General features: G+C 41.4%; 1 protein-coding gene across 3 annotated transcripts in view; it reads left to right on the top strand.

Annotated features, from left to right (window-relative positions):
- The window catches only part of RABGAP1L (RAB GTPase activating protein 1 like), a 721,006-nt gene that overhangs the window by 557,140 nt on the left and 151,779 nt on the right, over window positions 1–12,087 (top strand). The window contains exon 1 of one of the 3 annotated variants that reach the window (XM_068986469.1): window positions 6,926–7,093. The exons of the other annotated variants lie outside the window; for them this stretch is intronic. Coding sequence (XP_068842570.1) covers window positions 6,926–7,093 — 168 coding nt within the window. Of the gene's footprint in view, window positions 1–6,925; window positions 7,094–12,087 lie in introns of those variants that run through there. 3 annotated transcript variants of the gene reach the window in all.

The raw sequence follows: 12,087 nt of genomic DNA on the forward strand, positions 1-12,087 counted from the left end.
TAGGTAAGTCTGTAATATTTTACAAGGATCTTTTTTCTTCTTTGAGTTCCAATAATCTTGTAAGCTGAAGTACCCATACCAGCCATGATATTAGCTAATTATGTACTTTCTTATTTTGAACTCTTAATTCCTCAGTGTATGAGTCCCAGCTACAAGATAAAGAGACTCATTTCCCTGTGATCCAAGTTGTATACTTGGTCTCATTACATTTCATTTTAGCCTTTTCTTCAAGTAGCCTGAATAATCCATAAAGACAGAAGCAGTCTCTGATGTTCTTTCTACCTCCAGAAGCACAAGGAACAGTGCTAAGCAGAACCAAGAATTGAATGGCAGAGTGAGTTGTGGGTTTTTTACAGTTCCAAGATACCATACTACTCGATATTATTTATGTATTTTTGTTGGATCTTTAAAAAAAAAAAACAAACAAACGTGAAAGCATTAATCACTCAGTCGTGTCCGACTCTTCCCAACCCCATGGACTATAGACCGCCAGGCTCCTCTGTCCATGGAATTCTCCAGGCAAGAATACTGGAGAGGGTAGTATCCATTCTTGTTGGATCTTAGGAACTTGCCAAACTGTTGAGGCCGCAGCTTTTTCAAAATAGTCTAGAAGACAAAAAAGAAATAGAGAATTGAGTTTTTGAAGTTTCACCTGTCCTAGTTGAGAAGAGCATGGATCCTTTTGCTACTTATTATTCGCCATCTAAATCTCAACTAAAGAGGCAGTTGGTCTTACAGGAGCATCTTTTATCAGTATTTGGGTAACTCTCTGTTAAAACATCCAGAGCCTTTTGTCTTTCTAGACTCTAACCCAGATGAAGACGATGCATTTTACACTTGCTCTCCTCTTTTCTTGACTTTCTAGAAAGAAATTCTAGGGTTATCTGGTGCCCATCCTATGCTGGCACTAGGAGATAATTCCTTTCTATACATCAATTATTAAGTTTTCAGAGTGACTTGACTAGGTAGGTGATACTACCTTTTCACAGAGGCCCAGAGAGTGTTAAGTACCTCACTCATGTCATTCAGTTAGTAAATGTGACTAAAGGATGATATTTGTAAGCAATGCCCTGCTTTGCTCTTAGAGATCTGTTTAATTCTCATTACTCTTACATTTGGAGCCAGGCCAATCCCACTAGTCTAAACCCACTTCTGTCTGCATCCGTTGCAGACAGCGGAGACATGACTAGATCACAACACACTGTGTTCCTCCTCCCTAACAGTCCACGCCCTGCTTTACCTTTGTGTTTGAATGCCTCCCTGATGTGAAGCTCCTGAGATTGGGGAGTGTTTTCCTTTTTTCACCTTTGTAACCTAAAAGCAGAGACATTACTTTGCCAACAAAGGTCCATCTAGTCAAGGCTATGGTTTTTCTTGTGGTCATGTATGGATGTGAGAGTTGGACTGTGAAGAAAGTTGAGCACTGAAGAATTGATGCTTTTGAACTGTGGTGTTGGAGAAGACTCTTGAGAGTCCCTTGGACTGCAAGGAGATCCAACCAGTTCATTCTAAGGAGATCAGTCCTGGGATTTCTTTGGAAGGAATGATACTAAAGCTGAAACTCCAGTACTTTGGCCACCTCATGCGAAGAGTTGACTCATTGGAAAAGACTGTGATGCTGGGAGGGATTGGGGGCAGGAGGAGAAGGGGATGACAGAGGATGAGATGGCTGAATGGCAACACTGACTTGATGGACGTGAGTCTGAGTGAACTCCAGGAGCTGGTGATGGACAGGGAGGCCTGGTGTGCTGTGATTCATGGCGTCACAAAGAGTTGGACACGACTGAGCGACTGAACTGAACCCGTGAAGTAACTATGCACTCAGCGTTCTTAATTACAGTTCCATAAATTAAGTCAAGTATGCTTTTCATTTTACAATGGAAATCTATTTATGTCCTGCACATGGCCACAGTCAGTGGAGTGGCTCAGGAAGCGCACTCAAGCCCAGAGCTCTAATTAGGACGGCACCACCATGCACCTGCTTCCAGCGCTCCAGCATGAGGCTGCTGTTCTTTAGACGATAGCTTTGGGACCACTGCCTGGCCCTCTTTACCTCTCTCTCACTCTGCCTCATAGGATGACTCATCCACATTTCCCATATTATCTTCAGTTTGCTGTTGAACTTACTTTACAGAATTTTCTAAAAAATCTCCTAGTGTAAGGAAATATGAGAAATCATGTATTGTTAACTGGTTAATGCAGAAGAGTTTCTTTTCTATCATTGGTTTCATTTTTGGCCCACTATATAACTCAAAAATTTGTCTTTCAAAAGTTTTCTGTATTTATTGCTAAATCTGATGAGTGATAAATAATTTACTTAGGGAGTTGGGGAGGCATAAGGGGAAATGGTCACTGAGATTACTCACTCTTCTAGGGCTTCAGAAATCACTAGTTACATTCTTTCTTTTTACCAAGTGATGCTTTACCTGATACTGATCAACAGCCTATTCTTAAGGGGAAACCAACCTGAAAACAGTGAGGTCATTGGCAGACAGCGGACACCTGCCAGGCTTGGTGGGCCACCCAGCATTTGAAATCACCGCCTTTGCCCTTTCCGCCAGCTTTGCCATGTTCTGGGTCCATGGCAGTGTTGTGGTCACTCGGTGCTGTCGCTGCCTCCTCATCTTCAGCTTCACTCTCTACTGGCCTGTCCGGGGAATGAAGCCCTAGGACCTAGTTCCAGCCAGGCTGTCAGCAGCTCCCCCTTCTCCACCCACCACTGTTGGCAGTTCTGCACCTTCTGGCTCAGGATCTTGCTTCAGGGGCTGCTAGGAGGAGTGAGCTAGACCTGCCCCCATGTCCTCCTGCTCCTTCCTCTAATCCCCTGTGCCTTCAGTAGGGCCCCAGTGTGACCCCAGTTCCTTAGCCTGATTGGAGGAGGTGTGCACTGGACCCAAGACCTGACCCGTTATAAATACTTATGCCATCCCAGCAGGAGTCACCCAGAGCCTCAGGCTGACTGTGCCTTTTCTCTCTTCAAGAATAATAGGTACATTAGGGGAAGAATGATGGAGAGACTGGGAAAACTGAAACGTATTACCACCTGTTTATAGTTTACAGCATCTTGTTAAATGTACCTATGTGTTTGAAGTATAACCTGGTTTGCTCGTTAAAATATCATATTTTAATTATCACACTTAATATTTAGTACATATAATTTTAACTTCTTTTGTGTGCATCAGAGCCAAACCCTATAGTTCCAAAGTCTTTTGATTACTTTTTTACTTCTTTTTTACCAGAGTTCTTTTGGACAATACATTTTTTGTTTCTGGTTTATATAAATTTAAAATAATGCTTCTGCTAGTGTTCTTTGAGACCAAGTCACATACATGGGAGCAACTCCCCATCCTTTAAAAAAAAAAAGTCAATAATTTTAAAAAAAGTCCTTTAAGCTAAGGAGTCACTGAATTCTTCCTTCTTGTTCAAGTCAAAATATCCCCTTGCTCTTAAATGTGAAGCTACTAAGGCAGTGCTGTTCACACAGTAACACAGTCTTTTCAAACAAAAGTTCATGCAGAACTCCACTATGTAAAGAAGGTAAAAATGCAGGTGTTTCTTATGTGTGTGTGGGGTGTGTGTTTGTTTTCAGTTCAGTTCAGTTGCTCAGTCGTGTCCGACTCTTTGCGACCCCGTGATTCACAGCACGCCAGGCCTCCCTGTCCATCACCAACTCCCAGAGTTCACTCAGACTCATGTCCATCAAGTCGGTGATGCCATCCAGCCATCTCATCCTCTGTCATCCCCTTCTCCTCCTGCCCCCAATCCCTCCCAGCATCACAGTCTTTTCCAATGAGTCAACTCTTCGCATGAGGTGGCCAAAGTACTGGAGTTTCAGCTTTAGCATCATTCCTTCCAAAGAACACCCAGGGCTGATCTCCTTCAGAATGGACTGGTTGGATCTCCTTGCAGTCCAAGGGACTCTCAAGAGTCTTCTCTAACACCACAGTTCAAAAGCATCAATTCTTCGGCGCTCAGCCTTCTTCACAGTCCATCTCTCACATCCATACATGACCACAGGAAAAACCATAGCCTTGACTAGGCGGACCTTAGTTGGCAAAGTAATGTCTCTGCTTTTGAATATACTATCTAGGTTGGTCATAACTTTTCTTGCAAGGAGTAAGCATCTTTTAAATTCATGGCTGCAGTCACCATCTGCAGTGATTTTCGAGCCCCCAAAAATAAAGTCTGACACTGTTTCTACTGTTTCCCCATCTATTTGCCATGAAGTGATGGGACCGGATGCCATGATCTTCGTTTTCTGAATGTTGAGCTTTAAGCCAACTTTTTCGCTGTCCTCTTTCACTTTCATCAAGAGGCTTTTTAGCTCCTCTTCACTTTCTGCCAGAAGGGTGGTATCATCTGCATATCTGAGGTTATTGATATTTCTCCCAGCAATCTTGATTCCAGCTTGTGTTTCTTCCAGTCCAGCGTTTCTCATGATGTACTCGGCATATAAGTTAAATAAGCAGGGTGACAATATAGAGCCTTGACGTACTCCTTTTCCTATTTGGAACCAGCCTGTCGTTCCATGTCCAGTTCTAACTGTTGCTTCCTGACCTGCATACAGATTTCTCAAGAGGCAGGTCAGGTGGTCTGATATTCCCATTTCTTTCAGAATTTTCCACAGTTTATTGTGATCCACACAGTCAAGGCTTTGGCATAGACAATAAAGCAGAAGTAGATGTTCTTCTGGAACTCTCTTGCTTTTTCCATGATCCAGCGGATGTTGGCAATTTGATCTCTGGTTCCTCTGCCTTTTCTAAAACCAGCTTGAACATCAGGGAGTTCACGGTTCACGTATTGCTGAAGCCTGGCTTGGAGAATTTTGAGCATTACTTTTCTAGCATGTGAGATGAATGCAGTTGTGCAGTAGTTTGAGCATTCTTTAGCATTGCCTTTCTTTGGAATTGGAATGAAAACTGACCTTTTCCAGTCCTGTGGCCACTGCTGCATTTTCTGTATATTTTTTGAGAAATAATTTTTGGAAGAAATAGAAGGCTTGACAGCAATATATACATATCTTATTTAAGATATTTTGTTAATTAATACTTTAAATGTTTAACCAAAATAATGTTCTCCTGAAGTTTTGGGAAAAGAAACCAAACAATATTCTGTTAAAGAAGGCAACATTTCCCTTAATCTTCAGTTCTGTAATTAATGTGATTTAGTAATCACTATCACAGAGATGATCGTGATTTATGTCAATAAATGAGATCCGTAACTCTTATTTGTCAGATTAAGAAACTAAGACTGAGAAGGAACTTGCTCTGGCTTTCCTAGCCCCATTACTCTGTACCATGCTACAGTTTTGCATGGAGAAGCTGGTCTGGTATTCATGTCCAACGCCAGAGATTTAGCACCAAGATTCTGGGTATGTGTTAGTTAATTGTCAGGATAAAGTTAAGAAACTACACTGAGTGAGGATCTTGTCCTTTTGCCTTGATTTTGTGACAACTGATCGTTCATACCAAGGAAATTAATGTAAAACTGCAATGCTAAGATTGTAAAATTTTAAACTATGGATAACTCTCAGTTATCTTATTACAAGGCAGGACTAGACCAGAAGATATCAACACAATGTTTAGAACTATTAACTGAGTGTTTATCAAAGTCTTTAGGTTAGGAAAGTTATTTCTACTTTGAGAATCTCAACTTTAATAGTTCCTTAAAGGTATGCTTTTATTATAATGTTGTAGATTTTTATGCTTTATCATATTATATAGTTATAAAAACCTTCATTTTCACTGTGTTGTACACCTGAAACTTATATTTTACATCAACCATACCTCAATAAAAAATAAACATAATTTAAAAAAAATATTCTTTTTAGTTGCAGCTAGCCTTCCCAGAATGACGTGTTACTTTTGCATATCCTAGCACTGCAAAAAGTCATTACTGCATAAACACTTCAACTTGAGGGTGTGTCGTTTCTTAGCTCCTCGGTCCTTGCTCTTCTGTCCATACTTTGTCATCTTCCCCTAAGCCTCTCTTCTGTTAGAAATTTCAGTGGTCTAACGAGGATTGGAGCCTCCCACTTTAAATATGTGGTATAAAATCAGACTGGCATCCATCGTTATTAGAAAGCAGGAGTGAGTAAAGGTCAGTCTTTTAGCCGGCAGGCTGGCTGATTTTCCTGTGAGCATCACATGTTGGGAGAAGCTAGTTCATCTGTCTGTGGGTTTAGGATTCAACAGCATAAGCTGTCAGCCTAACACTGATTGAAGGTGGACTGGGAGGGGAAGTGCATCTGCCCAACGGCTCGCCATTGGCTTCCTATTACAGCATTCTCCCCCGAGACACAGTCTGCATGCTCATTCACCTACCTCCTTCTCTTCCCTCCCCTTCCTTCCCTACCCCTTCATTACTGATTCACAGCGAGAGGCAGCAGCAGCAGCAACAGCAGCTCTGCTTGTCACGAACCAAGGATTGCAATGAGCTCATCCTTTTCTCCTTGCAGCTTCACAACTGCCCTGGCTTCCTGGCTACCGCTGCTGCTGTCTCTTCTTTCTCTCTCACACACACACACCGTCTCACATACACATATGCATAGCACACACTCACACATTCTCTCATGCTAGACCCTTCTAAGCATCTTGTCCGTTTTTACACATGTATGTGAACTCTACTGCATCATTCTTGGCCATTTTCTTGCGTTTGATTGCTTTTGCCATTTTTTGTTGTTGTTGTTGTTGTTTTTAATTTAGATCAGCATTTGATTTCATTTCCAGTCTTCTCTGGGGCTCTCTCACAGTGGATAATTTAGCCAAAATGTTTTTCTCGTGGAGACGTTAGCTGGCAGTTCCCATCACAGACTGTCTTGTGCGTGCTCCCGGGGAGACCGAAGCCTGGCTCCCCTCCCACCGCAGTTCTCAAAATTGTGGATAAGAGATCCTGCTTTCTCATTCTGGATACCTACTTACTGCTCATGGAAGAAGGGGTGCCCTGCCCAGCCCCAGCTGCTAAGCTCACAGCTCCCGTCAAAAAGTCCCAGGACATGCACGACGAGAGGAGCAAGCTGGTGAATGAGTATGCGTGTCGAGTGCTGGAACTTCTGGGGATGGGGCATCGTCTGTTTGTGCCTCGGCTTCTGGCGGTGAGACTATTTTTCATTGAACTTCATTTGTAGAGAATCTGCCATCCTCTGTGAGAATTCCTTGTATCCCCGGAAGAGGCTTGTGGTCTCCTATTTCCTTCCCCACTCTACTGGGAAGGAAGTGCAGAGTGGCCACTGCCCTGGGGCTCTGTCCGAGCCTGGTCCACGCCACTCCTTAATTGACTGGAGGAGATATGGCTCTCCTCTCTGAGCCCACATCAGTGGCATTATCTCTCTGGCAGCAAAAAGAAAAAGGTCTTATGGCTGGCCAGGCTCAGCAGTAAAGCAGGATACCCAAGTGCTTGGTGAAGGCATTCTGTTATTTATGTCTCCAAAGGGTTAAATTTTACAACAGACATTATTGTGACTTATCTAGACTATGTGTGGTTTGCTTTCTAACCTCTCTATTTGGTGTCCAGTTTGATTGTTTTAGTAGGGAATTTTATTCCCTAAGAATCATTGATTAGGAAATTACAGATTTCTCTCCTGGAATGTTTGAACTGTTTATCTGGAAATAGCTTAGGGCTGTTGGGTCTGTGCTGAGTCTGGGAAGTCTGATTTGCTTTTTAAAAAAAATTTCATTTCCTGAAGAAGAGAAAAAAATCACTCTTCCTCACTTCCTATCAAGGGTTAAAATTAAATACCCACAATCACTGGTGCAGGGTTTCTTTTTAGCAGTTTGAGAACTATACCTAGCAACTGTTCTATAATATAATTGGTCTACAGTAGTCCTATACCATTATTTGGTAATTAGGCAAGAATAATTTCACTTTGTCTATTTTATACAATGGAGTTTAATACCATTCTAGACTGTTCCTTCATTTGGTTCTCTCATATTTGAGTCTTTTCAGAAGTGCAAGATTGACCTGACTGAATTTAACTCTCTCGCTCACATATCTCCCTCTAGTATAGTTCGTCTTTGTTTATACTTATCTTTATAAGTATTAACTCAGTCTTAATGTACCTATTTACAAATAAATAGGATCTCTCCTATATCATTGTAACAGGCATGTTAGGTAGCTGTGCACATGATGGGTTTCTCACCCTGAAGAAAGTCTATTTATCACTGCAAGGTGAAGTTGGATGCAGTGACCAGCATACAGTTATAGGGAAGGGGATGGTATTTTTGAGAAATACAGTTCCTTTGTAATTTAAGAAAGAAAAGCTCAAAATATGTGTTTCAATGCCCAGGTGAGGTCATCAGTGCTTACTTGAATTTTATTTCCCTGAGTCACATTTTTTTCCTTAATAAAGGAGAAAACTGAAGAATCATGATTCTATTAAAAAGGAATTTTTTTTTTAACAGTGAAACAAAAAGCATTTTAGGAGCTTTGACACTGAAAAGTGCTAAAATATATTTCAACAAATGATCTGCTTCTCTTTAAGGAATCAGTTTTTTATCTAATGCATTTCTATATCCTTACAGACTGCTTAACTTTGTGTCTCACAGGCTTCCACTGATAACTTTACAGTGATCTGGTACTGCCTTTCTTTGGCATTTACATTTTCAGCATTTTGAGGGGAAACATAAAATTGATAACAGGAAATGTCTCTCATACCTACATCTGCATCAGGGATGACTTTAAACTGCCTGTAGTGTAAAATGATTGTCAACAGTAAAAGCTATAGTCTTCACAAGGTTCAGATCTGTGGGGGGCTTATAGATGTCTATATGTTGCAACTTTACAAAGTTGGCTTGGTTGCCAAGTTAGGTACCCAAGTAGATACAGCCCTCACGTTATTCTGGGCTCAAACATTACAGGTCGTAGAGCCACTTACAGTCTATGTGAACAGTGTATGCTGAGTTATCTGTAGGGCCATTTGGAAATCTCTGACTTTGTTACACAGCTTAAAAGATTGTTGATAGAATTAGGGTACTCTACATTCTGAGAAATCACATCACATGCCTTTTAATGAGCAATATGGCTATGAATTGGGATCAGCTATCCAATGAGTTATGGCTCAGAGTTTAGTGTGTACCAGGGGGATGTCCAGTTGTTCAGCCTTGTGTTATTGGACTGCCTAATGATATGGGATCGATTGTTAATCTGCCCAGGGTGGTCCTAAGAGGAATCCTACCACGTGCAATGTTGTAATCTTTCCATTACCAGTGAGGGAAGGAACTGAAGTTTAGGTTTTCAGTCATGTTTTCAATATGACTATGTAGGGGCTAACCACATGCAAATCCCTGTTTTGCATTTAAGATCCAAGTAGTATTTTTTTCATATGAGGCCAGTTACTTTTCTTAATGAAACAGATCAAATTAAACCAAGATTTACCAAGACAGTGTTGTGGATTTGAACTCTGAGCCTTATATTTTGTTCCCTGAGGCACAGAGGGACCATCAAACTACTGGAACACCAAGCACATTTGGAATTTTTGCTTATGGTCCTTCAAAGGTACATTTAGTAAAGAATAATTTCCCTTTAATAAATCGAGTACCAGTGTTCCACTTTAGATATTACCACAAGACATAGATTCTGTGTGCAGACCCACCAAGCATACGTTTCTTTGGTGAAATTAAAATACCAAAGCAAGGGATACAGATATCCTAGATACCAGCTAAATAATGTCCTCTTCTAAAGCCTGCACTTCCAAATGATTTTCAGACCTCTAAAAACTTTGCTCAATGGAATGGAAATCCTGATAGACTCTATGCCTAAAGGAAGAAAAAGCCATTTGTGGTGAATATAGTGAAGGTGAGAAAGAGAACTGTGCCTACATTTTTTTCTCCAAATAATCCTCTAAAATAATCAAATCTAGATTTTGCTGCTGATAGAGGCCTTTAAAGAAAAGATGTGTCTTTGGAGAACAGCGAGAGGTTTGGAATAGAAGCATCTGGAGCTAACACTCAAATGTTAGAACTGTTCATTACCACCCACCCTGCCTTCTTCTCTCTCTCTTGTTTTTTTAATCACTTGAAAATGTGATACTCTTGCACTGAATTTTTCAGTGGGAAAAACACTCCCAAAATGGTATTAACAGTGGCACACAGCCAGAGTTCATCCTCCTCTGTAAGTGTGTGAAATTTGGAGAAAGAGGAGAGAAGCTTTTACTCATGTTTAGAATCTTCCTGTCCTCCTTGATTTTTTCTTTCTTCTTTTATATGACATGGGAAATTATTATCAGATCATTATATAACATGTCAGTGTTGGCTATAGTTTCAGTACTGGTACTCTGGGCCCCGTGCATGGTGAAACTGGAGGACTCTCAGGCCAAGGATTGACATACATCTATAGCCAAATGCTCCCACTCTCCCTCCAGTAGCCATTTAAGGTTTAATTTTGATCAGATTTCTAATGCTGTCAAACTATATCCTAGTTTTTTTTTTTTTTTTAATTTGTAAACTTCCTTAAAACATTAATTTTAAGGAAAGAATGAAAAAGCAGATGGGAAAGTTTTTCTCCCATTTTTACCTCTGTTGTTGACTGCTGCAAGGATTGATTACTCACTGAAGAGAGACTATATTGGATTGGTCAAAAGGTTCATTCAGGTTTTTCCATAAACCCATACAATCCTTTTGGCCAACTCAGTAACTCTTAAAAGAAGTTAAAGACTCAAGTATAAAAGTTGCCATGTTGGGACTTCGCTGGTGGTCCAGTGGCTGACACTCCATGATCCCAACTCAGGGGACCTGGGTGGTCAGGGAACTAGATCTCCTCTGCTGCAGCTAAAGATGCCGCATGCCGCAGTGAAGACTGAAGATGCTGCATGCCGCAGCTAAGACCCAGAGCAGCCGGGTACACAGACAGAGGTCTTTTTTTGTTCACTTGGTAGTGTCCAACTCTTTACGACGCTGTGGGCTGAAGCCCATGTATACTTCTGATCAGTTCAGTTCAGTCACTCAGTCATGTTCAACTCCTTTGCGACCCCATGAGTCGCAGCACGCCAGGCCTCCCTGTCCATCACCAATTCCTGGAGTTTACTCAAACTCATGTCCATTGAGTCGGTGATGCCATCCAGCCATCTCATCCTGTCGTCCCCTTCTCCTCCTGCCCCCAATCCCTCCCAGCATCAAGGTCTTTTCCAACGAGTCAGTTCTTCGCATCAGGTGGCCAAAGTATTGGAGTTTCAGCTTTAGCATCAGTCCTTCCAATGAACACCCAGGACCGATCTCCTTCAGAATGGACTGGTTGGATCTCCTTGCAGTCCAACGGACTCTCAGGTCTTCTCCAACACCACAGTTCAAAAGCATCAATTCTTCGGCGTTCAGCTTTCTTCACAGTCCAACTCTCACATCCATACATGACCACTGGAAAAACCGTAGCCTTGACTAGATGGACTTTTATTGGCAAAGTAATGTCTCTGCTTTTGAATATGCTATCTAGGTTGGTCATAACTTTCCTTCCAAGGAGTAAGTGTCTTTTAATTTCATGGCTGCAATCACCATCTGCAGTGATTTTGAAGCCCCCAAAAATAAAAGTCAGCCACTGTTTCCACTGTTTCCTCATCCATTTGCCATGATCTTCGTTTTCTGAATGTTAAGCTTTAAGCTAACTTTTTCACTCTCCTCTTTCACTTTCAACAAGAGGCTTTTTAGTTCCTCTTTACTTTCTACCACAAGAGTGGTGTCATCTGCATATCTGAGGTTATTGATATTTCTCCCAGCAATCTTGATTCTAGCTTGTGCTTCTTCCAGTCCAGCATTTCTCATGATGTAAGCAGGGTGACAATATACAGACTTGACATACTCCTTTTCCTATTTGGAACCAGTCTGTTGTTCCATGTCCGGTTCTAACTGTTGCTTCCTGACCTGCATATAGATTTCTCAAGAGGCAGGTCAGGTGGTCTGGTATTCCCATCTCTTTCAGAATTTTCCACAGTTTATTGTGATCCACACAGTCAAAGGCTTTGGCATAGTCAATAAAGCAGAAGTAGATGTTTTTCTGGAACTCTGTTGCTTTTTCCATGATCCAGTGGATGTTGGCAATTTGATCTCTGGTTCCTCTGCCTTTTCTAAAACCAGCTTGAACATCAAGGAGTTCACGGTTCAC

This window comes from Capricornis sumatraensis, chromosome 14 (genome assembly GCF_032405125.1).
Source record: "Capricornis sumatraensis isolate serow.1 chromosome 14, serow.2, whole genome shotgun sequence".
Taxonomy (NCBI): Eukaryota; Metazoa; Chordata; class Mammalia; order Artiodactyla; family Bovidae; genus Capricornis; species Capricornis sumatraensis.